This window comes from Taudactylus pleione, unplaced genomic scaffold, assembly GCF_031769625.1.
Source record: "Taudactylus pleione unplaced genomic scaffold, aTauple2 ptg000278l, whole genome shotgun sequence".
Lineage (NCBI taxonomy): Eukaryota > Metazoa > Chordata > Amphibia > Anura > Myobatrachidae > Taudactylus > Taudactylus pleione.
The window spans coordinates 6,175,925-6,202,611 of record NW_028284680.1 but is presented as its reverse complement, the minus strand read 5'-3'; the positions used below and the strand labels follow the sequence as shown (position 1 = coordinate 6,202,611).

The following is a 26,687-nucleotide window of genomic DNA, read 5'->3' as shown; positions in this document are numbered from 1 at the left end:
TTTACGTATACCGGGCGTTCTTGGGTTTTTTTAAATTTTTTTTTACTTTTTTTGAGTGAGCCGTTTACAATTAGAACACCAGACATCGTTGCCTGTATGTTGTAAGGTTGTAATTATATCATCCAGCCTTCAGAGATATTAACAGATAAGCCCCTATACAAAGTGAGCAGAATAACCGCTGTGCGCTCTCTCCCTTGTGTCTGCTTTTTATAATACAATAAATGCATATGTAAGCGACTTGTGGTTAGTTTTTGTGATCCTTTAAGCTACGCTCTGACCTAGCAACATAGAGCTTACAATCTAATGTCTGATACAATGAGAATGTAGATAATAAGTCACTAACGTTCCCCTTCCCCCATCTGGAGCCTGGGGTCTGATTCCTCCTCTCTTAAGATTGTGACTTGTGATTGGTCCTCGCATTCTCCCCTTCCCTCACCCCCAGATTTTCATCAGGTCCCCTGGGGCTCAAGCTAGGGGGGGGGAGGGGCGCTTTAGGAAAACATTATCTTAGGTGGTAGCTTTAAGTTCAATAACAAAACACATACATACATATATATATATATATATATACACAGTCAGGTGCATAAATATTGGGACATTGACAGAATTTTCATATTTTGGCCTCTATTCACCACCACAATGGCTTTGAAATGAAACATACAAGATGTGCTTTACCTGCAGACTTTCAGATTTCATTTGAGGGTAATTACATCCAAGTCAGGTGAACGGTGTAGGAATTACAACAGTTTCAATATGTGCCTCCCACTTTTTAAGAGGCCAAAAGTAATGAGACTATCAACTCAAAAGCTATTTCATTGACAGGTGTGGGCTATTCCCTCGTTATTTCATTATCAATTAAGCAGGTAAGAGGTCTGGAGTTGATTCTAGGTGTGACATTTGCATTTGGAATCAGTTGCTGTCGACTCTCAATATGAGATCCAAAGAGCTGTCACTATCGGTGAAGCAAGCCATCATTAGGCTGAAAAATCAAAACAAACCCATCAGAGAGATAGCAAAAACATTAGGTGTGGCCAAATCAACTGTTTGGAACATTCTTAAAAAGAAAGAACGCACCAGAGAGCTCAGCAACACCAAAAGACCCGGAAGACCACGAAAAACAACTGTGGTGGATGACAGAAGAATTATTTCCCTGGTGAAGAAAAACCCCTTCACAATAGTTGGCCAAATCAAGAACACTCTCCAGGAGGTAGGTGTATATGTGTCAAAGTCAGCAATCAAGAGAAGACTTCACAAGAGTGAATATAGAGGGTTCACCACAAGATGTAAACCATTGGTGAGCCTCAAAAACCGGAAGACCAAATTAGAGTTTGCCAAACAACATCTAAAAAAGCCATTACAGTTCTGGAACAACATCCTATGGACAGATGAGACAAAGATCAACTTGTACTAGAGTGATGGGAAGAGAAGAGTATGGAGAAGGAAAGGAACTGCTCATGATACAAAATATACCACCTCATCAGTGAAGCATGGTGGTGGTAGTGTCATGGCGTGGGCATGTATGGCTGCCAATGGAACTGGTTCCCTTGTATTTATTGATGATGTGACTGCTGACAAAAGCAGCAGAATGAATTCTGAAGTTTTTCGGGCAATATTATATGCTCATATTCAGTCAAATGCTTCAGAACTCATTGGACGGCGCTTCACAGTGCAGATGGAAAATGACCCGAGGCATACTGCAAAAGCAACCAAAGAGTTTTTTAAGGCTAAAAAGTGGAATGTTATGCAATGGCCAAGTCAATCCCCTGACCTGAATCCGATTGAGCATACATTTCACTTGATGAAGACAAAACTGAAGGGAAAATGCCCCAAGAACAGGCAGGAACTGAAGACATTTGCAGTAGAGGCCTGGCAGAGCATCACCAGGGATGAAACCCAGCGTCTGGTGATGTCTATGCGTTCCAGACTTCAGGCTGTAATTGCCTACAAAGGATTTGCAGCAAAGTATTAAAAAGTGAAAGTTAGATTTAGGATTGTTTAGTTTGTCCCATTACTTTTGCCACCTTAAAAAGTGGGAGGCACATATAGAAACCGTTGTAATTCCTACACCGTTCACCCGATTTGGATGTAATTACCCTCAAATGAAATCTGAAAGTCTGCAGGTAAAGCACATCTTGTTTGTTTCATTTCAAAGCCATTGTGGTGGTGAATAGAGGCCAAATTATGAAAATTCTGTCAATGTCCCAATATTTATGCACCTGACTGTATATGTGTATGTATGTATTTATTATACGGTACTTGTGTACTTTACGGACTCATTGCAGAGAGAACCCAATGAATGTTTTAAATGGCATTTGTGTCCTTTACATACACAAGTACCAAAAGTTGTCCCCTTGCAGGTTCGCTGCGATCGCCACGCTTCGGGCTCGCTGGCTCTTTAAGTTCGCCACAAGGTTATTTTCCCCCTCTATGCCCACTTGGATGGTAGGCAATGACGCTGGCCGCTGGGAATGATGCTGGACACTGGCTGATGATGTCAGGGTCCTCTCCGTGAAGGGGATTTAGACATTACCATGACGGATAATAATAATGAGTGTAGGACACTTGGGTTCTCTCTGCAATAAATCCGTAAAGTACACAAGTACCCATTATACTTCTATATTTATATATTCTGCTGAGCTGACCTCCCATACGGAGACTTCTCATCACCGAGGTCCATTGTCACAGCCATAAAGGTATTCGGCATCGTTGGGTTGGGGACATAACCATAGTCAGCGGTCTGATGCCACCTGATTACCGGATAATTGTCGTATTTCTTCTGTTTCTGGTATGTGCTGAGCTGGAGAGAATATATCAGAGTTACTCCACACAGCAGCATTACAGGTACTCATCATCACCGAGAGGGAACCTTAGGGGCACTGTGACCACAGACTACAGATATGCATGCTATAGTGTTATTGCTCTGAGAACACCCCCCTGCTTCTTCCATTAACCACTTGGTCTAAGTGCTGTGCAGGGTAAGGTTATATACTCTGCTGCAGCCCTCAGTAGTGACCTCCCCGGCGGTTCCCGGCTGTCTGGCCCCATTTGTCTCTCTGGATGAAATATTTGTTATTACCTGGACAAATCCGAAGGGGAAGTTGGGATCAGTTTGCCCCATAGAGCCCTCGTGGAAGGAGCGTCTCCAGTCCTTGATGAGAGCGGGGAAGGTGCAGTTGTAGAGGTTGGTGTTCATTTCCGTGTTCTGCTCCCCTGGAGGGATTACAGTAGTGGATGTAAAACCGTGTAGCACAATAACTGTTCACCATACAGGGAGCGCCATCTGCAGGAGATCCTGCAAAGTACAGGGTACGGCCATCTGGTTCATGGATCTACTACATTGGAACACAGCTGGTTCATGGATCTAATACATTGGAACACAGCTGGTTCAGGCAGATATACGGTGCAACACAGCTGGTTCATGGATCTACTACATTGGAACACAGCTGGTTAATGGATCTAATACATTGGAACACAGCTGGTTCATGGATCTAATACATTGGAACACAGCTGGTTCAGGCAGATATACGGTGCAACACAGCTGGTTCAGGGAGCTAATACAGTGGAACACAGCTGGTTCAGGGAGCTATACGGTGCAACACAGCTGGTTCAGGCAGCTATACGGTGCAACACAGCTGGTTCAGGGATCTACTATATTGGAACACAGCTGGTTCAGGCAGATATAAGGTGCAACACAGCTGGTTCAGGCAGATATACGGTGCAACACAGCTGGTTCAGGCAGATATACGGTGCAACACAGCTGGTTCAGGCAGATATACGGTGCAACACAGCTGGTTCAGGCAGATATACGGTGCAACACAGCTGGTTCATGGAGCTATATGGTGCAACACAGCTGGTTCAGGCATATATAAGGTGCAACACAGTTGGTTCAGGCAGATATACGGTGCAACACAGCTGGTTCAGGCAGATATACGGTGCAACACAGCTGGTTCAGGGATCTACTATATTGGAACACAGCTGGTTCAGGCAGATATAAGGTGCAACACAGTTGGTTCAGGCAGATATACGGTGCAACACAGCTGGGTCAGGGAGCTATATGGTGCAACACAGCTGGTTCAGGCAGATATACGGTGCAACACAGCTGGTTCAGGGAGCTATACAGTGCAACACAGCTGGTTCATGGAGCTATACGGTGCAACACAGCTGGGTCAGGGGGCTATACGGTGCAACACAGTTGGTTCAGGCAGATATACAGTGCAACACAGCTGGTTCAGGGAGCTATACGGTGCAACACAGTTGGTTCAGGCAGATATACGGTGCAACACAGCTGGTTCAGGCAGATATACGGTGCAACACAGCTGGTTCAGGCAGATATACAGTGCAACACAGCTGGTTCATGGAGCTATATGGTGCAACACAGCTGGTTCAGGCATATATAAGGTGCACCACAGTTGGTTCAGGCAGATATACGGTGCAACACAGCTGGTTCAGGCAGATATACGGTGCAACACAGCTGGTTCAGGGATCTACTATATTGGAACACAGCTGGTTCAGGCATATATAAGGTGCAACACAGTTGGTTCAGGCAGATATACGGTGCAACACAGCTGGGTCAGGGAGCTATATGGTGCAACACAGCTGGTTCAGGCAGATATACGGTGCAACACAGCTGGTTCAGGCAGATATACGGTGCAACACAGCTGGTTCAGGGAGCTATACGGTGCAACATTGCTGATTCAGAGAGAGCCATATGGTGCAGTTACAAGGTGTATAGGTGATCTGCACTATTATGTATGTATTATAAAGCTGCTTGGCCGAAAAATAGCAAATGTAATAGGTAAAATGCTGAGCGCTAATTAGTACAGTGTGTGCTAGTGGTAGAAAAGTAAAGCCATACGGTGCACAGCTAGTTCAGGGAGCCATACGGTGCACAGCTAGTTCAGGGAGCCATACGGTGCACAGCTAGTTCAGGGAGCCATACGGTGCACAGCTAGTTCAGGGAGCCATACGGTGCACAGCTAGTTCAGGGAGGCATACGGTGCACAGCTGGTTCAGGGAGCCATACGGTGCACAGCTGGTTCAGGGAGCCATACGGTGCACAGCTGGTTCAGGGAGGCATACGGTGCACAGCTGGTTCAGGGAGCCATATGGTGCAACACGGCTGGCTCTGGAAGCTATACGTCGCAACACAGCGGGTTCAGGGAGCTATACAGTGCAACATGTCTGGTTCTTGGAGCTATATGGTGCAACACAGCTGGTTCAGGAGGCTATACAGTGGGTCTTTGCCCAGCGTATCTCAGCTGATTCCGGGCACTGTACGTCTCAGATTATATTGGGCGCTGAGCAGTGCAAACAAGCTGGAGAAAGCCTAAAATTATTTCTTCTTTTCAAATTCTTACCTTGATACCATATGGCTCCTTTAATGGTCATGTTGAGGAGGGGATGGATCATGGCATTCCAGAGGAGGGAGTAGTTACACGGGCCATTTATCATTTCTGAAAACTCCAGACTTCCAAAATAATAAAACAATAAGAGCACATTTAGCAAAAAATATCTGTCTGCCTATAAAACCTGCCCAACTTAGAGACACAACCTATTATTCTATTTAATGGAGGATCCTAGATCTGTGGGGACTTCCCTTACATCCACACACATCACACAGGATCCCAGATCTGAAGGGACTTCCCTTACAGCCACACACCATCACACAGGATCCCAGATCTGTAGGGACTTCCCTTACAGCCACACACCATCACACAGGATCCCACATCTGTAGGGACTTCCCTTACATCCACCCACCATCACACAAGATCCCAGATCTGAAGGGACTTCCCTTACAGCCACACACCATCAAACAGTATCCCAGATCTGAAGAGACTCCCCTTACAGCCACACACCATCACACCGGATCCCAGATCTGTAGGGACTTCCCTTACAGCCACACACCATCACACAGGATCCCACATCTGTAGGGACTTCCCTTAGAGCCACACACAATCACACAGGATCCCACATCTGTAGGGACTTCCCTTACAGCCACACACCATCACACAGGATCCCACATCTGTAGGGACTTCCCTTACAGCCACACACCATCACACAGGATCCCACATCTGTAGGGACTTCCCTTAGAGCCACACACAATCACACAGGATCCCACATCTGTAGGGACTTCCCTTACAACTACACACCATCACACAGGATCCCAGATCTGTAGGGACTTTCCTTACAGCCACACACCATCACACCGGATCCCAGATCTGAAGGGACTTCCCTTACAGCCTCACACCATCACACAGGATCCCACATCTGTAGGGACTTCCCTTACAGCCACACACCATCACACAGGATCCCAGATCTGTAGGGACTTCCCTTACAACTACACACCATCACACAGGATCCCAGATCTGTAGGGACTTTCCTTACAGCCACACACCATCACACAGGATCCCAGATCTGTAGGGACTTCCCTTACAGCCACACACCATCGCACAGGATCCCAGATCTGTAGGGACTTCCCTTACAGCCACACACCATCACACAGGATCCCAGATCTGTGGGGATCCACTACAAGGTTTAAACACGTCTAGCCCTATAAAGTTTTAGTTCTGTACCTAAGAGCTTGTACGCATACATGCAGACGTGGATGAATTTAACCAGCTCCCAGAGGAATAACACGTATGAAGACTTTAGACCAGTCATTGCACTGAGGGCCCGATTCAGACCCGCTCACGAGCGCTGAGCGCTCGCAAGCGGGTCGATAGTGCCCAAGTGCGCATGCGCACGACGGAGGCGGCTCCGTCGTGCGCATGCGCGAGACCCGAATAACGACGGCCAAGCCATCGTTATGGGTCTCGCACCAAAGGGGGCGTGCTGTCGACCTTTGGTGGGCGTGCCGGGGGCGTGGCTGGGGCCGGCCCCACTGACATCACTAGTGATGTCAGTGGGAGTGCTTTTGGCTCTGATAGAGCCAAAAGCACTCCAGGGCTTGCGGCAGCGAGACCCTACCGCAGGGTCTCGTCGCAAGCCCGATGGTCTTGACCATCGCGACCATCATTTTGGCCGCTCGCTATAGCTGTGGGTGGTCACCCACAGCTATGCGAGCGGCCAGGAGGCCGCTCCAAAAAGGAGCAGGGACGGCCCCGATTCAGATCGAGCGCTCTGTCAGAGCGTCCGGCTCTGAATCAGGGCCTCTGTGTGATTGTATATGTTACTAAGTTGTAGCACTATGGAACACAGCAGGCAGTATCAGAACTGACGCCAATCGTCTCTTGTCAGCAAGTGGGTTTGTAGCGTGCGTACATTGTATGACATACAGCCACGGCGTCAGATGCTTGACACTCACCAAAGGTACACGGAGCACTTCACTTCTGCCCCCATGCGTATGAAGGTCTAAGCTAAGTTATCCCATGGTGATTATACTGCATGGGAACGATAACATTTACTATCTCCTGCCATAGTGAGCAACCTGCTGACCACATATAAATAATTCACCTCTGGATCACATCTTTGCTGTAGTCAGAGAGTCCACACTTTGCCAGCGCGGTTTTTGATGACCAGGCCTCGACCGGCGTTCCTCCCCATACCGATTCCACAAGTCCTATCGGATACTTCAGTCTGCGTTCCAAATGGCGACCAAACAGCCAGCAGACGGCAGAAAAATAGGTGAAATAGCCGTGTCCGAGGTTTTCTTTTCTCAAAACACAGAAACAAACAGAGATGATCTAAAAGCAAAGAATGCGACTGGCGAATGCCGGATACTGGCAGCTTTATTAGAAAACGTCTTACCGGGGGTCGGGACCGTCCACTCCAAGTCCACCTTCGCCAGGTCCTCCAGTTCCACATTGGCTGTTTCTAGTGCCGCCGTGAATAAGCGAATGTTGGGATATTGCGAGGCTTTGGCCAGCTCCATGCTAGCATTGAAGATCTGTGTAACAGAAGATACTGCATAAGGGGCCTGTGTCTGGTTCGGAGCATCTGTGGAGGCTTTTTTTGTACATCTGCGCCATTCCTGCTATCCGCCCGTCTATGCACGCCATCCATTCACAGCTTGTGCTACTAAGCAGAGCAGCGGGTGATAGCGGGCCTCCCAATCTACCCCACCCACTGCGGCCCACAGGCGGGACGGCGAGACAGTGCCCGATAAGCAGAACTGTCCCGACAAAATCAGGACGATTGAAAGGTATGTGTGAAGGGGAAATCCCCAGTGGGCCCCATTGCCTGAGGGTGCTTGGTTTGTTTCTATGGAAACTACAACAAGATTAGCCCTCCTGCCAATTAAAGTGGGTGGACCTGACATACCCCTGCCCACTCCTTTATAAAGGGGTCCTGTTCTTTGCATGTCCTCTCTATTGTTTGGCCATGTTCCTCTGTGGTGGCCGGCCCACCTCCTAAGCTTGTGCCCGACTACTGCATTCCCTGGTGGGTCCTTCATGCTTCAGTCCAGCATTGGGTCTCTCAGAATTAGGCCCCAAATGCACACTTCTTTGCAGGGGCGTATTAAGAGAGGAGGAGGCCCGTGTGCATTCCCCGTCCGGGGCCCCCTCCTCTCTCCCCGGCAGCAGACTGACAGCTGACCGAGGTAGCAGTAGATTCTGGGCACTAGTCTGTGCCCATAGTCTACTGCGCATGCGCAGATCGCCAGGAAAATGGCGCGGAGGCCATATTCCGGCGTTTTGTGCAGGACTGAGACACCCGACGCTGTATTAGAAAATATGGGTGCAGGGTGTGCGGTATGGGCCCCCCTGGACCAAGGGGCCCGTGTGCACCACACACCCTGCGCCCATTATAAATACGCCCCTGCTTCTCCTATAAGGGTGTCCAAAGTGGAGGATAATCATTATTCAGCTAGAGGTACCTCTGACACAGTCATCTGCATATTGCTTTGTCCGCCACAAATCCAGACATCGCCAAACAGGACGTCGTCCAAGTGGATACTTGTAATTTCTTTCATGTCGTTTTGCTGGGCAACCAAGTGGTAGGGGCCCCCAAAATTCATTGGGTCCAGCAGGACCTTCCAGGTACCAACTTCTACAGGGAGGAAAGGAAACAAAACAGATACGTTATGGGGGTCTCCGGCCTAGTTAGACAATGACAGATGGGTGTAGCATTTCCCCTGAGGCGCTGGAAATGGAAAATACCTAAATCTGATATAAATATTTCTGCACGCTCGGGCGGGTGTGGATCACTAGGTCTACAACAAAAAGGTAGACAATGTTAAGGTAGACAATACAAGTTAGACAGGCAATACGTCGACAGGTCAACACACTAAAGGTCGACTAGTTAGATGGTCAACATACAAATGGTCGACACTGAAATGGCCGACACATTTTTTTTCTTTTTTTTTCTTTCTAGCCCTAATCTTCACCCTAACTATAACCGTCCCTCCTGGCGCCTAACAATAACCATCCCTTTTAATGCCTAACCCTAACCCTCCGGTAAGTGCCTAACCCTCCCTCCTGGTGCCTAACCCTAACCCTCCGGTAAGTGCCTAACTCTCCCTCCTGGTGCCTTTCCCTAACCCTCCGGTAAGTGCCTAACTCTCCCTCCTGGTACCTAACCCTAACCCTCCGGTAAGTGCCTAACCCTCCCTCCTGGTGCCTAACAATAACCATCCCTTTTAATGCCTAACCCTAACCCTCCGGTAAGTGCCTAACTCTCCCTCCTGGTGCCTTTCCCTAACCCTCCGGTAAGTGCCTAACTCTCCCTCCTGGTGCCTAACCCTAACCCTTCGGTAAGTGTCTAACCCTCCGGTAAGTGCCTAACTCTCCCTCCTGGTGCCTAACCCTAACCCTCCGGTAAGTGCCTAACCCTCCCTCCTGGTGCCTAACCCTAACCCTCCGGTAAGTGCCTAACTCTCCCTCCTGGTGCCTTTCCCTAACCCTCCGGTAAGTGCCTAACTCTCCCTCCTGGTACCTAACCCTAACCCTCCGGTAAGTGCCTAACCCTCCCTCCTGGTGCCTAACAATAACCATCCCTTTTAATGCCTAACCCTAACCCTCCGGTAAGTGCCTAACTCTCCCTCCTGGTGCCTTTCCCTAACCCTCCGGTAAGTGCCTAACTCTCCCTCCTGGTGCCTAACCCTAACCCTTCGGTAAGTGTCTAACCCTCCGGTAAGTGCCTAACTCTCCCTCCTGGTGCCTAACCCTAACCCTTCGGTAAGTGTCTAACCCTCCCTCCTGGTGCCTTTCCCTAACCCTCCGGTAAGTGCCTAACTCTCCCTCCTGGTGCCTAACCCTAACCCTTCGGTAAGTGTCTAACCCTCCGGTAAGTGCCTAACTCTCCCTCCTGGTGCCTAACCCTAACCCTTCGGTAAGTGTCTAACCCTCTGGTAAGTGCCTAACCCTGAAAAACAAAAATGTGTCATCCATTTTTGTGTCGACCTTCTGTCCCTGTCGACCTTCTTACTAGTCTTAGTAGCGCCAAAAATATCTATTCTCTGTCTAAGTTATGACTGTCAAAGAGCACAATCACGAGCTGCTGGGATATATGGATGAATTGGACAAGCAAAGTACGCTACAGAGCGTTTTACAGGCGAGTATAACGCAATGTGGGCCTAATTCATTACGGATCGCAACTGCGAATGCAATAGCGATTACGCACGCAGTTCAACTGCGATAGTATGCTATTGTAATCGCTATGCTGTCGCTGCACTACATAGGAACGCCCACTTTACCTTACACACATTCGTAATCTTTAGCAAGACTGTGAAACCACCGGTAACAGTGAGTACCATCGCAGCCTCACGCACACTTACACAATGTCTGACGTTACTCAGGAATTGCTAACCTCAGCGCACGCTATGTGTCCTCAGGGTGCGTAGGGCATCGCAGTTCGCCCCGTTTTGTAGGTGAGTGATGTCAGTGGTGAGCTTCCGGCTCTATTAGAGCCGAAAGCTCACTGGGGCTTGCGGTAGACGAGACCCTATCACAAGGGCCTCGTCGCAAGCCCCGATGGTCGCGATGGTCTTGACCATCACGAACATCAATCTGGCCGCTCGCTAAAGCTGTGGGTGGTCACCCACAGCCTAGCGAGCGGCCAGGAGGCCGGCTCTGAACATAGAAGAGGCCGCCCTCATTCAGAGCGAGCGCTCGCATTTTGCGAGCGGCCCTGAATGAGGTCCAGTGTGCGAGTGTATCCGTGGACTGACTGCCACATTGTTATAGATAGGACTGTGTATACACAGGATTATAGATAGGACTGTGTATACAGGATTATAGATAGGACTGTGTATACACAGGATTATAGATAGTACTGTATACACAGGATTATAGATAGGACTGTGTATACACAGGATTAATAGATAGGACTGTGTATACACAGGATTATAGATAGGACTGTGTATACACAGGATTATAGATAGGACTGTGTATACAGGATTATAGATAGGACTGTATATGTATACAGGATTATGGATAGAACTGTGTATACAGGATTATAGATAGGACTGTATACACAGGATTATAGATAGGACTGTGTATACAGGATTATAGATAGTACTGTATACACAGGATTATAGATAGGACTGTATACACAGGATTATAGATAGTACTGTATACACAGGATTATAGATATGACTGTATACACAGGATTATAGATAGGACTGTATACACAGATTTATAGATAGGACTGTGTATACACAGGATTATAGATAGGACTGTGTATACAGGATTACAGATAGGACTGTATACACAGGATTATAGATAGGACTGTGTATACACAGGATTATAGATAGGACTGTGTATACAGGATTATAGATAGGACTGTGTATACACAGGATTATAGATAGGACTGTGTATACACAGGATTATAGATAGGACTATGTATACAGGATTACAGATAGGACTGTGTATACAGGATTATAGATAGGACTGTGTATACACAGGATTATAGATAGGACTGTATACACAGGATTATAGATAGGACTGTGTATACAGGATTATAGATAGGACTGTGTATACAGGATTATAGATAGGACTGTGTATACAGGATTATAGATAGGACTGTGTATACACAGGATTATAGATAGGACTGTGTACACAGGATTATAGATAGGACTGTGTATACAAAGGATTATAGATAGGACTGTATATGTATACAGGATTATAGATAGGACTGTGTATACAGGATTATAGATAGGACTGTGTATACAGGATTATAGATAGGACTGTGTATACAGGATTATAGATAGGACTGTATACACAGGATTATAGATAGGACTGTGTATACAGGATTATAGATAGGAGTGTGTATACATTATTATAGATAGGACTGTGTATACAGGATTATAGATAGGACTGTGTATACACAGGATTATAGATAGGACTGTGTATACACAGGATTATAGATAGGACTGTGTATACAGGATTACAGATAGGACTGTGTATACACAGGATTATAGATAGGACTGTATACACAGGATTATAGATAGGACTGTGTATACAGGATTATAGATAGGACTGTGTATACAGGATTATAGATAGGACTGTGTATACACAGGATTATAGATAAGACTGTATACACAGGATTATAGATAGGACTGTATACACAGGATTATAGATAGGACTGTGTATACACAGGATTATAGATAGGACTGTGTATACAGGATTATAGATAGGACTGTGTATACACAGGATTATAGATAGGACTATGTATACAGGATTATAGATAGGACTGTATATACAGGATTATAGATAGGACTGTGTATACAGGATTATAGATAGGACTGTGTATACAGGATTACAGATAGGACTGTGTACACAGGATTATAGATAGGCCTGTGTATACACAGGATTATAGATAGGACTGTGTATACACAGGATTATAGATAGGACTGTGTATACACAGGATTATAGATAGGACTGTATACACAGGATTATAGATAGGACTGTGTATACACAGGATTATAGATAGGACTGTGTATACAGGATTATAGATAGGACTGTGTATACAGGATTACAGATAGGACTGTGTATACAGGATTATAGATAGGACTGTGTATACACAGGATTATAGATAGGACTGTATACACAGGATTATAGATAGGACTGTGTATACAGGATTATAGATAGGACTGTGTATACAGGATTATAGATAGGACTGTGTATACAGGATTATAGATAGGACTGTGTATACACAGGATTATAGATAGGACTGTGTATACAGGATTATAGATAGGACTGTGTATACAGGATTATAGATAGCACTGTGTATACACAGGATTATAGATAGGACTGTGTATACAGGATTACAGATAGGACTATGTATACAGGATTATAGATAGGACTGTGTATACACAGGATTATAGATAGGACTGTGTATACAGGATTACAGATAGGACTATGTATACAGGATTATAGATAGGAAATGGAGCATCAGGAGGTCGGATTTAGAAATGATGGTCACATGATTAATGGGACCCAGAAGCCACGGTAGGAACAGCTGCAGCCATCAGGAGCAGGTAAGGGACCACTGGGCCTCCAGGGACCATGGTGTCTATGTACTAAAGCCCTGGAGAGAAATAAAGTACCAACTAAACAGCTCCTAACTGTCACTTTACAGGCTGTGTTTTAAAAATAATTGGCTGGAGCACCATTTATCATGCCCGATGCTATCACTTGTTGCGTATGATAAAACTCGTTGATAAATGAGCCCCTTTGTCTCTCTCCAAGGCTTAGTAAATAGCTCCCCATATGTCACATTCTAACATGCCAACATCTCATCAGTGTCTACATGATACATATCATACCACACGCAATGAGGCCCCATCCCGCCACAGTCCCACCCCACGGCCCAGAAAGTGTGCGCACAGTCCGTATAAATAAGTGGCCACTTTTTACCATTGATGGTCACAGCTTTCTTCAGGACAGTGTCCATCCCTTGCAGAAGAACGACCGTCACCTGGGCTCCCACCTCTCCGTACCCCCAGACCAGAGCGTGAGCTGGCTTTTGCTGCAAAACCATGTGGTCGCCATAGTAGGACGCAAACCGGAAGGTTGCACCTGGAATACAGAAATACATTGTATCACTGATCTGTGACATCTCCAATGCTGAACTAAACAGTATAACTGAGGGGCATTAACCTTGCCCAAAGTACCCGTGCAAATCTGCATTAAAGTCGCTTGCGCGTGGGGCATCCTAACGTAGGGCGAGTACAGTAAGAGTGCGATTATGCAGTTGTGAACAGATGCAGACGATGGCACGTAAGCGCATGAGAAAGCCGTATTACTTGTGGTCAGGGTCAGGGGCAAAGAGTGGGTGACGATTCCAAGCTACAGCGACCAGCTTGTGATTGGCTGATAGCAAATGCTTCCCTGCGTCGCTCGGGTACAGATTATAGTTATAGGGGCGTATTTATGCTTTTGTTTGTATTTGATCTATTAGAGAGTTTTCATCCGTTTAACTGGCGACTAACAGCGAATGCGTTTGTTGTAAATAAAGTAATCCGTTAAAAACATGGGCGCAAGTGGGACGTTTGTGGTGTGCACCTGGCATTAATAAGACGCATACATTACTCGCATTACAAGATAGTTGCCGATGTGCGTATGGTCGCAATTGCGACTCTTTTAATGAGCGCGAAGAGCGCCGGTCAGTCCTCCATCATCCATTTATTGTCCAGACGAGGACACAAGATTTAAATTGCTGAAATGACTCGATACTCTGCAAAAAGTTAAAGAGGCATCGGGGTAAATGTATTAGGCTGTGAGTTGCCAGCAGTCACGAGATTTAAAGCAGCAATAATTTAAAAGGCGAAATCTACTTGGTGTGTTACTTTTTAAAATATTGGTGCTTTAAATCTGTCTGCTAAATCAACATCTTGCTGCTGCCTGCAACCCGCAGGCTATTCCATTGTCTGAAAACAGGTCATGTGACTCTACCCACATGACAGTTGTTGCTGCACACACCTCGTGCCTCATTTTCCCAGTCAGCATTTCCTTGTCTTTTACACAACAGTGTTAAGAGTTCAGGCACCCAAACACTTCTCTGTAAACTCAGCAGTCTGGAAAGGACAGTGATAGATGTAACTTGCTAAAACGAGGTAAACAGGGTGAAGTCCGCAGGAGACGACTCACATTTAACTCTTCCCCTTCTAGTCTTGCTGGATTAAGAGGAAACTCAGGGAGTCATTCAGACCCGCTCGCGAGCAAAGTTTGCTCGCTAGCGGGTCGATGTTGTGAGAATGCACATGTGCATGACGGAGGGAGCGCCATCGTGCGCATGCGCGAGACCCGGTGAGCAACGAGGAATACCTCGCTGGTGGTCTATCACCTAAGGGGGCGTGCTGTCGATGGTGACTGACAGCATGCCCCCTTTGGTGTGTGTGTCGGGGGGCGTGGCTGCCAGACGGAGGCGTTCCCATGGGAACGCCTACCGTCTGAGTCCGGCCCCACTGACATCAGTAATGATGTCAGTGGGATTGACTTTGGCTCTGATAGAGCCAAAATCAGTCCTGGGCTTGCAGCAGCGAGACCCTACCGTCCATCATCATGGACGCTCACATAAGCTGTGGGTGGTAACCCACAGCTATGCGAGCGTCCATGAGGACGCTCCAAAAACAGGTAGGAGGGCCCTGATTCAGAGCGAGCGCTCTGGTCAGAGCGTTCGGCTCTGAATCAGGCCCTCAGACCCCAAAGAACCTAAAATTTGAGAGAAGTTACTATAAAAGGAATGCATGGTGCGATTGCAGTGTGCGCCATAGCGTACCGTAGGGTATACAGGTGCGGGGAATCGCATGGCGCAATGCACGTTTGTGGCGCAATCAGTAACAATGTAAATGGGCGCAACTGTAGCTTACTCTGCACCCAAAATAAATCTCTGGAAGACTATTATCACTTGTAACAACATGTGAATGATTTTTTGATTACTTCTATTATTATCACCACCTGACATAAGTCGCAGCCGTGACAGATAGTGAGGAAAACAGGACATGCATGCAATACGGACATACATAGTAGACAAAATAATTGCAGACATCAAAACAAATGAAGTTTATACAACGTGTGCACCTGACACTGTGCAGCACGGCGGTGTAGTGGTTAGCATGACTGCCTCAACGCCCTGGGGTCATGAATGCAATTCCCGACTAAGGCAGTGGAGTTTGTATGTTCTCATCGTGTTTGTGTGGGTTTCCTCCGTGTGCTCTGGTTTTCTCCCACAATCTACTGGTAGGTTACTTAGTTGACAAAAAAAATGAACCCTAGTGTGTTTATGTGTCTACATGTGGTACCGTAGGGATTATAGATTGTCTATAGATTGTGGTACCGTAGGGATTATAGATTGTAAGCCCCACTGGGGCAGGACCTGGTGTGAATGGCTGAAATACCCTCTGTGGAGTATGTGTGCGCATTATATACATAACTACTAATATATAAATACCTACACTGGTGAGCCCCAATGAATGCAGTGCTATATCCATAAGATTACTAAGTAATCCTATATTGTGTCCTATGGATAAGAGAGATACGGGGTCTGTATACCTACACTGGTGAGCCCCAATGAATGCAGTGCTATATCCATAAGATTACTAAGTAATCCTATATTGTGTCCTATGGATAAGAGAGATACGGGGTCTGTATACCTGCACTGGCGAGCCCCAATGAATGTAGTGCTATATCCGTAAGATTACTAAGTAATCCTATATTGTGTCCTATGGATAAGAGAGATACGGGGTCTGTATACCTGCACTGGTGAGCCCCAATGAATGCAGTGCTATATCCATAAGATTACTACGTAATCCTATATTGTGTCCTATGGATAAGAGAGATACGGGGTCTGTATACCTGCACTGATGAGCCCCAATGAATGCAGTGCTATATCCATAAGATTACTAAGTAATCCTATATTGTGTAATATGGATAAGATACGGGGTCTGTATACCTGCACTGATGAGCCCCAATGAATGCAGTGCTATATCCATAAGATTACTAAGTAATCCTATATTGAGTCCTATGGATAAGAGAGATACGGGGTCTGTATACCTGCACTGGTGAGCCCCAATGAATGCAGTGCTATATCCATAAGATTACTAAGTAATCCTATATTGTGTCCTATGGATAAGAGAGATACGGGGTCTGTATAGCTGCACTGGTGAGCCCCAATGAATGCAGTGCTATATCCATAAGATTACTAAGTAATCCTATATTGTGTCCTATGGATAAGAGAGATACAGGGTCTGTATAGCTGCACTGATGAACCCCAATTAATGCAGTGCTATATCCATGAGATTACTAAATAATCCTATATTGTGTCCTATGGATAAGAGAGATACGGGGTCTGTATACCTGCACTGGTGAGCCCCAATGAATGCAGTGCTATATCCATAATATTACTAAGTAATCCTATATTGTGTCCTATGGATAAGAGAGATACGGGGTCTGTATACCTGCACGGGTGAGCCCCAATGAATGCAGTGCTATATCCATAAGATTACTAAGTAATCCTATATTGTGTCCTATGGATAAGAGAGATACGGGGTCTGTATACCTGTACTGGTGAGCCCCAATGAATGCAGTGCTATATCCATAAGATTGCTAAGTAATCCTATATTGTGTCCTATGGATAAGAGAGATACGGGGTCTGTATACCTGCACTGGTGAGCCCCAATGAATGCAGTGCTATATCCATAAGATTACTAAGTAATCCTATATTGTGTCCTATGGATAAGAGAGATACGGGGTCTGTATACCTGCACTGGTGAGCCCCAATGAATGCAGTGCTATATCCATAAGATTACTAAGTAATCCTATATTGTGTCCTATGGATAAGAGAGATACGGGGTCTGTATACCTGTACTGGTGAGCCCCAATGAATGCAGTGCTATATCCATGATAAGATTACTAAGTAATCCTATATTGTGTCCTATGGATAAGAGAGATACGGGGTCTGTATACCTGTACTGGTGAGCCCCAATGAATGCAGTGCTATATCCATAAGATTACTAAGTAATCCTATATTGTGTCCTATGGATAAGAGAGATACGGGGTCTGTATACCTGCACTGGTGAGCCCCAATGAATGCAGTGCTATATCCATAAGATTACTAAGTAATCCTATATTGTGTCCTATGGATAAGAGAGATACGGGGTCTGTATACCTGCACTGGCGAGCCCCAATGAATGCAGTGCTATATCCATAAGATTACTAAGTAATCCTATATTGTGTCCTATGGATAAGATACGGGGTCTGTATACCTGCACTGGTGAGCCCCAATGAATGCAGTGCTATATCCATAAGATTACTAAGTAATCCTATATTGTGTCCTATGGATAAGATACGGGGTCTGTATACCTGCACTGGTGAGCCCCAATGAATGCAGTGCTATATCCATAAGATTACTAAGTAATCCTATATTGTGTCCTATGGATAAGAGAGATACGGGGTCTGTATATCTGTACTGGTGAGCCCCAATGAATGCAGTGCTATATCCATAAGATTACTAAGTAATCCTATATTGTGTCCTATGGATAAGAGAGATACGGGGTCTGTATATCTGTACTGGTGAGCCCCAATGAATGCAGTGCTATATCCATAAGATTACTAAGTAATCCTATATTGTGTCCTATGGATAAGAGAGATACAGGGTCTGTATACCTGCACTGATGAGCCCCAATGAATGCAGTGCTATATCCATAAGATTACTAAGTAATCCTATATTGTGTCCTATGGATAAGAGAGATAAGGGGTCTGTATACCTGCACTGGTGAGCCCCAATGAATGCAGTGCTATATCCATAAGATTACTAAGTAATCCTATATTGTGTCCTATGGATAAGAGAGATACAGGGTCTGTATACCTGCACTGGTGAGCCCCAATGAATGCAGTGCTATATCCATAAGATTACTAAGTAATCCTATATTGTGTCCTATGGATAAGAGAGATACGGGGTCTGTATACCTGCACTGATGAGCCCCAATGAATGCAGCGCTATAGCCATAAGATTGCTAAGTAATCCTACATTGTGTCCTATGGATAAGAGAGATACGGGGTCTGTATACCTGCACTGGTGAGCCCCAATGAATGCAGCGCTATATCCATAAGATTACAAAGTAATCCTATATTGTGTCCTATGGATAAGAGAGATACGGGGTCTGTATACCTGCACGGGTGAGCCCCAATGAATGCAGTGCTATATCCATAAGATTACTAAGTAATCCTATATTGTGTCCTATGGATAAGAGAGATACGGGGTCTGTATACCTGTACTGGTGAGCCCCAATGAATGCAGCGCTATATCCATAAGATTACAAAGTAATCCTATATTGTGTCCTATGGATAAGAGAGATACGGGGTCTGTATACCTGCACGGGTGAGCCCCAATGAATGCAGTGCTATATCCATAAGATTACTAAGTAATCCTATATTGTGTCCTATGGATAAGAGAGATACGGGGTCTGTATACCTGCACTGGTGAGCCCCAATGAATGCAGTGCTATATCCATAAGATTACTAAGTAATCCTATATTGTGTCCTATGGATAAGAGAGATACGGGGTCTGTATACCTGCACTGGTGAGCCCCAATGAATGCAGTGCTATATCCATAAGATTACTAAGTAATCCTATATTGTGTCCTATGGATAAGAGAGATACAGGGTCTGTATACCTGCACTGGTGAGCCCCAATGAATGCAGTGCTATATCCATAAGATTACAAAGTAATCCTATATTGTGTCCTATGGATAAGAGAGATACGGGGTCTGTATACCTGCACGGGTGAGCCCCAATGAATGCAGTGCTATATCCATAAGATTACTAAGTAATCCTATATTGTGTCCTATGGATAAGAGAGATACGGGGTCTGTATACCTGCACTGGTGAGCCCCAATGAATGCAGTGCTATATCCATAAGATTACTAAGTAATCCTATATTGTGTCCTATGGATAAGAGAGATACGGGGTCTGTATACCTGCACTGGTGAGCCCCAATGAATGCAGTGCTATATCCATAAGATTACTAAGTAATCCTATATTGTGTCCTATGGATAAGAGAGATACGGGGTCTGTATACCTGCACTGATGAGCCCCAATGAATGCAGTGCTATATCCATAAGATTACTAAGTAATCCTATATTGTGTCCTATGGATAAGAGAGATACGGGGTCTGTATACCTGCACTGGTGAGCCCCAATGAATGCAGTGCTATATCCATAAGATTACTAAGTAATCCTATATTGTGTCCTATGGATAAGAGAGATACGGGGTCTGTATACCTGTACTGGTGAGCCCCAATGAATGCAGTGCTATATCCATGATAAGATTACTAAGTAATCCTATATTGTGTCCTATGGATAAGAGAGATACGGGGTCTGTATACCTGTACTGGTGAGCCCCAATGAATGCAGTGCTATATCCATAAGATTACTAAGTAATCCTATATTGTGTCCTATGGATAAGAGAGATACGGGGTCTGTATACCTGCACTGGTGAGCCCCAATGAATGCAGTGCTATATCCATAAGATTACTAAGTAATCCTATATTGTGTCCTATGGATAAGAGAGATACGGGGTCTGTATACCTGCACTGGCGAGCCCCAATGAATGCAGTGCTATATCCATAAGATTACTAAGTAATCCTATATTGTGTCCTATGGATAAGATACGGGGTCTGTATACCTGCACTGGTGAGCCCCAATGAATGCAGTGCTATATCCATAAGATTACTAAGTAATCCTATATTGTGTCCTATGGATAAGATACGGGGTCTGTATACCTGCACTGGTGAGCCCCAATGAATGCAGTGCTATATCCATAAGATTACTAAGTAATCCTATATTGTGTCCTATGGATAAGAGAGATACGGGGTCTGTATATCTGTACTGGTGAGCCCCAATGAATGCAGTGCTATATCCATAAGATTACTAAGTAATCCTATATTGTGTCCTATGGATAAGAGAGATACGGGGTCTGTATATCTGTACTGGTGAGCCCCAATGAATGCAGTGCTATATCCATAAGATTACTAAGTAATCCTATATTGTGTCCTATGGATAAGAGAGATACAGGGTCTGTATACCTGCACTGGTGAGCCCCAATGAATGCAGTGCTATATCCATAAGATTACTAAGTAATCCTATATTTTGTCCTATGGATAAGAGAGATACGGGGTCTGTATACCTGTACTGGTGAGCCCCAATGAATGCAGTGCTATATCCATAAGATTACTAAGTAATCCTATATTGTGTCCTATGGATAAGAGAGATAAGGGGTCTGTATACCTGCACTGATGAGCCCCAATGAATGCAGTGCTATATCCATAAGATTACTAAGTAATCCTATATTGTGTCCTATGGATAAGAGAGATAAGGGGTCTGTATACCTGCACTGGTGAGCCCCAATGAATGCAGTGCTATATCCATAAGATTACTAAGTAATCCTATATTGTGTCCTATGGATAAGAGAGATACAGGGTCTGTATACCTGCACTGGTGAGCCCCAATGAATGCAGTGCTATATCCATAAGATTACTAAGTAATCCTATATTGTGTCCTATGGATAAGAGAGATACGGGGTCTGTATACCTGCACTGATGAGCCCCAATGAATGCAGCGCTATAGCCATAAGATTGCTAAGTAATCCTACATTGTGTCCTATGGATAAGAGAGATACGGGGTCTGTATACCTGCACTGGTGAGCCCCAATGAATGCAGCGCTATATCCATAAGATTACAAAGTAATCCTATATTGTGTCCTATGGATAAGAGAGATACGGGGTCTGTATACCTGCACGGGTGAGCCCCAATGAATGCAGTGCTATATCCATAAGATTACTAAGTAATCCTATATTGTGTCCTATGGATAAGAGAGATACGGGGTCTGTATACCTGTACTGGTGAGCCCCAATGAATGCAGCGCTATATCCATAAGATTACAAAGTAATCCTATATTGTGTCCTATGGATAAGAGAGATACGGGGTCTGTATACCTGCACGGGTGAGCCCCAATGAATGCAGTGCTATATCCATAAGATTACTAAGTAATCCTATATTGTGTCCTATGGATAAGAGAGATACGGGGTCTGTATACCTGCACTGGTGAGCCCCAATGAATGCAGTGCTATATCCATAAGATTACTAAGTAATCCTATATTGTGTCCTATGGATAAGAGAGATACGGGGTCTGTATACCTGCACTGGTGAGCCCCAATGAATGCAGTGCTATATCCATAAGATTACTAAGTAATCCTATATTGTGTCCTATGGATAAGAGAGATACGGGGTCTGTATACCTGCACTGGTGAGCCCCAATGAATGCAGTGCTATATCCATAAGATTACTAAGTAATCCTATATTGTGTCCTATGGATAAGAGAGATACGGGGTCTGTATACCTGCACTGGTGAGCCCCAATGAATGCAGTGCTATATCCATAAGATTACTAAGTAATCCTATATTGTGTCCTATGGATAAGAGAGATACGGGGTCTGTATACCTGCACTGGTGAGCCCCAATGAATGCAGTGCTATATCCATAAGATTGCTAAGTAATCCTATATTGTGTCCTATGGATAAGAGAGATACGGGGTCTGTATACCTGCACTGGTGAGCCCCAATGAATGCAGTGCTATATCCATAAGATTACTAAGTAATCCTATATTGTGTCCTATGGATAAGAGAGATACGGGGTCTGTATACCTGCACTGGTGAGCCCCAATGAATGCAGTGCTATATCCATGATAAGATTACTAAGTAATCCTATATTGTGTCCTATGGATAAGAGAGATACGGGGTCTGTATACCTGCACGGGTGAGCCCCAATGAATGCAGTGCTATATCCATAAGATTACTAAGTAATCCTATATTGTGTCCTATGGATAAGAGAGATACGGGGTCTGTATACCTGCACTGGTGAGCCCCAATGAATGCAGTGCTATATCCATAAGATTACTAAGTAATCCTATATTGTGTCCTATGGATAAGAGAGATACGGGGTCTGTATACCTGCACTGGTGAGCCCCAATGAATGCAGTGCTATATCCATAAGATTACTAAGTAATCCTATATTGTGTCCTATGGATAAGAGAGATACAGGGTCTGTATACCTGCACTGGTGAGCCCCAATGAATGCAGTGCTATATCCATAAGATTACAAAGTAATCCTATATTGTGTCCTATGGATAAGAGAGATACGGGGTCTGTATACCTGCACGGGTGAGCCCCAATGAATGCAGTGCTATATCCATAAGATTACTAAGTAATCCTATATTGTGTCCTATGGATAAGAGAGATACGGGGTCTGTATACCTGCACTGGTGAGCCCCAATGAATGCAGTGCTATATCCATAAGATTACTAAGTAATCCTATATTGTGTCCTATGGATAAGAGAGATACGGGGTCTGTATACCTGCACTGGTGAGCCCCAATGAATGCAGTGCTATATCCATAAGATTACTAAGTAATCCTATATTGTGTCCTATGGATAAGAGAGATACGGGGTCTGTATACCTGCACTGATGAGCCCCAATGAATGCAGTGCTATATCCATAAGATTACTAAGTAATCCTATATTGTGTCCTATGGATAAGAGAGATACGGGGTCTGTATACCTGCACTGGTGAGCCCCAATGAATGCAGTGCTATATCCATAAGATTACTAAGTAATCCTATATTGTGTCCTATGGATAAGAGAGATACGGGGTCTGTATACCTGTACTGGTGAGCCCCAATGAATGCAGTGCTATATCCATGATAAGATTACTAAGTAATCCTATATTGTGTCCTATGGATAAGAGAGATACGGGGTCTGTATACCTGTACTGGTGAGCCCCAATGAATGCAGTGCTATATCCATAAGATTACTAAGTAATCCTATATTGTGTCCTATGGATAAGAGAGATACAGGGTCTGTATACCTGCACTGGTGAGCCCCAATGAATGCAGTGCTATATCCATAAGATTACTAAGTAATCCTATATTGTGTCCTATGGATAAGAGAGATACGGGGTCTGTATACCTGCACTGGCGAGCCCCAATGAATGCAGTGCTATATCCATAAGATTACTAAGTAATCCTATATTGTGTCCTATGGATAAGATACGGGGTCTGTATACCTGCACTGGTGAGCCCCAATGAATGCAGTGCTATATCCATAAGATTACTAAGTAATCCTATATTGTGTCCTATGGATAAGATACGGGGTCTGTATACCTGCACTGGTGAGCCCCAATGAATGCAGTGCTATATCCATAAGATTACTAAGTAATCCTATATTGTGTCCTATGGATAAGAGAGATACGGGGTCTGTATATCTGTACTGGTGAGCCCCAATGAATGCAGTGCTATATCCATAAGATTACTAAGTAATCCTATATTGTGTCCTATGGATAAGAGAGATACGGGGTCTGTATATCTGTACTGGTGAGCCCCAATGAATGCAGTGCTATATCCATAAGATTACTAAGTAATCCTATATTGTGTCCTATGGATAAGAGAGATACAGGGTCTGTATACCTGCACTGGTGAGCCCCAATGAATGCAGTGCTATATCCATAAGATTACTAAGTAATCCTATATTTTGTCCTATGGATAAGAGAGATACGGGGTCTGTATACCTGTACTGGTGAGCCCCAATGAATGCAGTGCTATATCCATAAGATTACTAAGTAATCCTATATTGTGTCCTATGGATAAGAGAGATAAGGGGTCTGTATACCTGCACTGATGAGCCCCAATGAATGCAGTGCTATATCCATAAGATTACTAAGTAATCCTATATTGTGTCCTATGGATAAGAGAGATAAGGGGTCTGTATACCTGCACTGGTGAGCCCCAATGAATGCAGTGCTATATCCATAAGATTACTAAGTAATCCTATATTGTGTCCTATGGATAAGAGAGATACAGGGTCTGTATACCTGCACTGGTGAGCCCCAATGAATGCAGTGCTATATCCATAAGATTACTAAGTAATCCTATATTGTGTCCTATGGATAAGAGAGATACGGGGTCTGTATACCTGCACTGATGAGCCCCAATGAATGCAGCGCTATAGCCATAAGATTGCTAAGTAATCCTACATTGTGTCCTATGGATAAGAGAGATACGGGGTCTGTATACCTGCACTGGTGAGCCCCAATGAATGCAGCGCTATATCCATAAGATTACAAAGTAATCCTATATTGTGTCCTATGGATAAGAGAGATACGGGGTCTGTATACCTGCACGGGTGAGCCCCAATGAATGCAGTGCTATATCCATAAGATTACTAAGTAATCCTATATTGTGTCCTATGGATAAGAGAGATACGGGGTCTGTATACCTGTACTGGTGAGCCCCAATGAATGCAGCGCTATATCCATAAGATTACAAAGTAATCCTATATTGTGTCCTATGGATAAGAGAGATACGGGGTCTGTATACCTGCACGGGTGAGCCCCAATGAATGCAGTGCTATATCCATAAGATTACTAAGTAATCCTATATTGTGTCCTATGGATAAGAGAGATACGGGGTCTGTATACCTGCACTGGTGAGCCCCAATGAATGCAGTGCTATATCCATAAGATTACTAAGTAATCCTATATTGTGTCCTATGGATAAGAGAGATACGGGGTCTGTATACCTGCACTGGTGAGCCCCAATGAATGCAGTGCTATATCCATAAGATTACTAAGTAATCCTATATTGTGTCCTATGGATAAGAGAGATACAGGGTCTGTATACCTGCACTGGTGAGCCCCAATGAATGCAGTGCTATATCCATAAGATTACAAAGTAATCCTATATTGTGTCCTATGGATAAGAGAGATACGGGGTCTGTATACCTGCACGGGTGAGCCCCAATGAATGCAGTGCTATATCCATAAGATTACTAAGTAATCCTATATTGTGTCCTATGGATAAGAGAGATACGGGGTCTGTATACCTGCACTGGTGAGCCCCAATGAATGCAGTGCTATATCCATAAGATTACTAAGTAATCCTATATTGTGTCCTATGGATAAGAGAGATACGGGGTCTGTATACCTGCACTGGTGAGCCCCAATGAATGCAGTGCTATATCCATAAGATTACTAAGTAATCCTATATTGTGTCCTATGGATAAGAGAGATACGGGGTCTGTATACCTGCACTGATGAGCCCCAATGAATGCAGTGCTATATCCATAAGATTACTAAGTAATCCTATATTGTGTCCTATGGATAAGAGAGATACGGGGTCTGTATACCTGCACTGGTGAGCCCCAATGAATGCAGTGCTATATCCGTAAGATTACTAAGTAATCCTATATTGTGTCCTATGGATAAGAGAGATACGGGGTCTGTATACCTGCACTGGTGAGCCCCAATGAATGCAGTGCTATATCCATAAGATTGCTAAGTAATCCTATATTGTGTCCTATGGATAAGAGAGATACGGGGTCTGTATACCTGCACTGGTGAGCCCCAATGAATGCAGTGCTATATCCATAAGATTACTAAGTAATCCTATATTGTGTCCTATGGATAAGAGAGATACGGGGTCTGTATACCTGCACTGGTGAGCCCCAATGAATGCAGTGCTATATCCATGATAAGATTACTAAGTAATCCTATATTGTGTCCTATGGATAAGAGAGATACGGGGTCTGTATACCTGCACTGGTGAGCCCCAATGAATGCAGTGCTATATCCATAAGATTACTAAGTAATCCTATATTGTGTCCTATGGATAAGAGAGATACGGGGTCTGTATACCTGTACTGGTGAGCAGCAGTGGGAACAGGAGCAGCAGTGGTCTGATCCCAGTCATTTCTCCGGCAA

At 44.7% G+C, this 26,687-nt stretch overlaps 1 protein-coding gene across 1 annotated transcript in view; it reads right to left on the bottom strand.

The window, feature by feature from the left end:
- The window catches only part of SIAE (sialic acid acetylesterase), a 30,758-nt gene extending 4,071 nt beyond the window's left edge, over nucleotides 1–26,687 (bottom strand). Inside the window, exons 1-8 of the mRNA XM_088481808.1 lie at nucleotides 26,622–26,687; nucleotides 13,797–13,958; nucleotides 8,816–8,988; nucleotides 7,747–7,885; nucleotides 7,453–7,648; nucleotides 5,358–5,467; nucleotides 3,077–3,210; nucleotides 2,643–2,797 (exon numbers count right to left, since the gene is read on the bottom strand). Coding sequence (XP_088337934.1) covers nucleotides 2,643–2,797; nucleotides 3,077–3,210; nucleotides 5,358–5,467; nucleotides 7,453–7,648; nucleotides 7,747–7,885; nucleotides 8,816–8,988; nucleotides 13,797–13,958; nucleotides 26,622–26,676 — 1,124 coding nt within the window. The 5' untranslated portion in view covers nucleotides 26,677–26,687. The remainder of the gene's footprint in view (nucleotides 1–2,642; nucleotides 2,798–3,076; nucleotides 3,211–5,357; nucleotides 5,468–7,452; nucleotides 7,649–7,746; nucleotides 7,886–8,815; nucleotides 8,989–13,796; nucleotides 13,959–26,621) is intronic.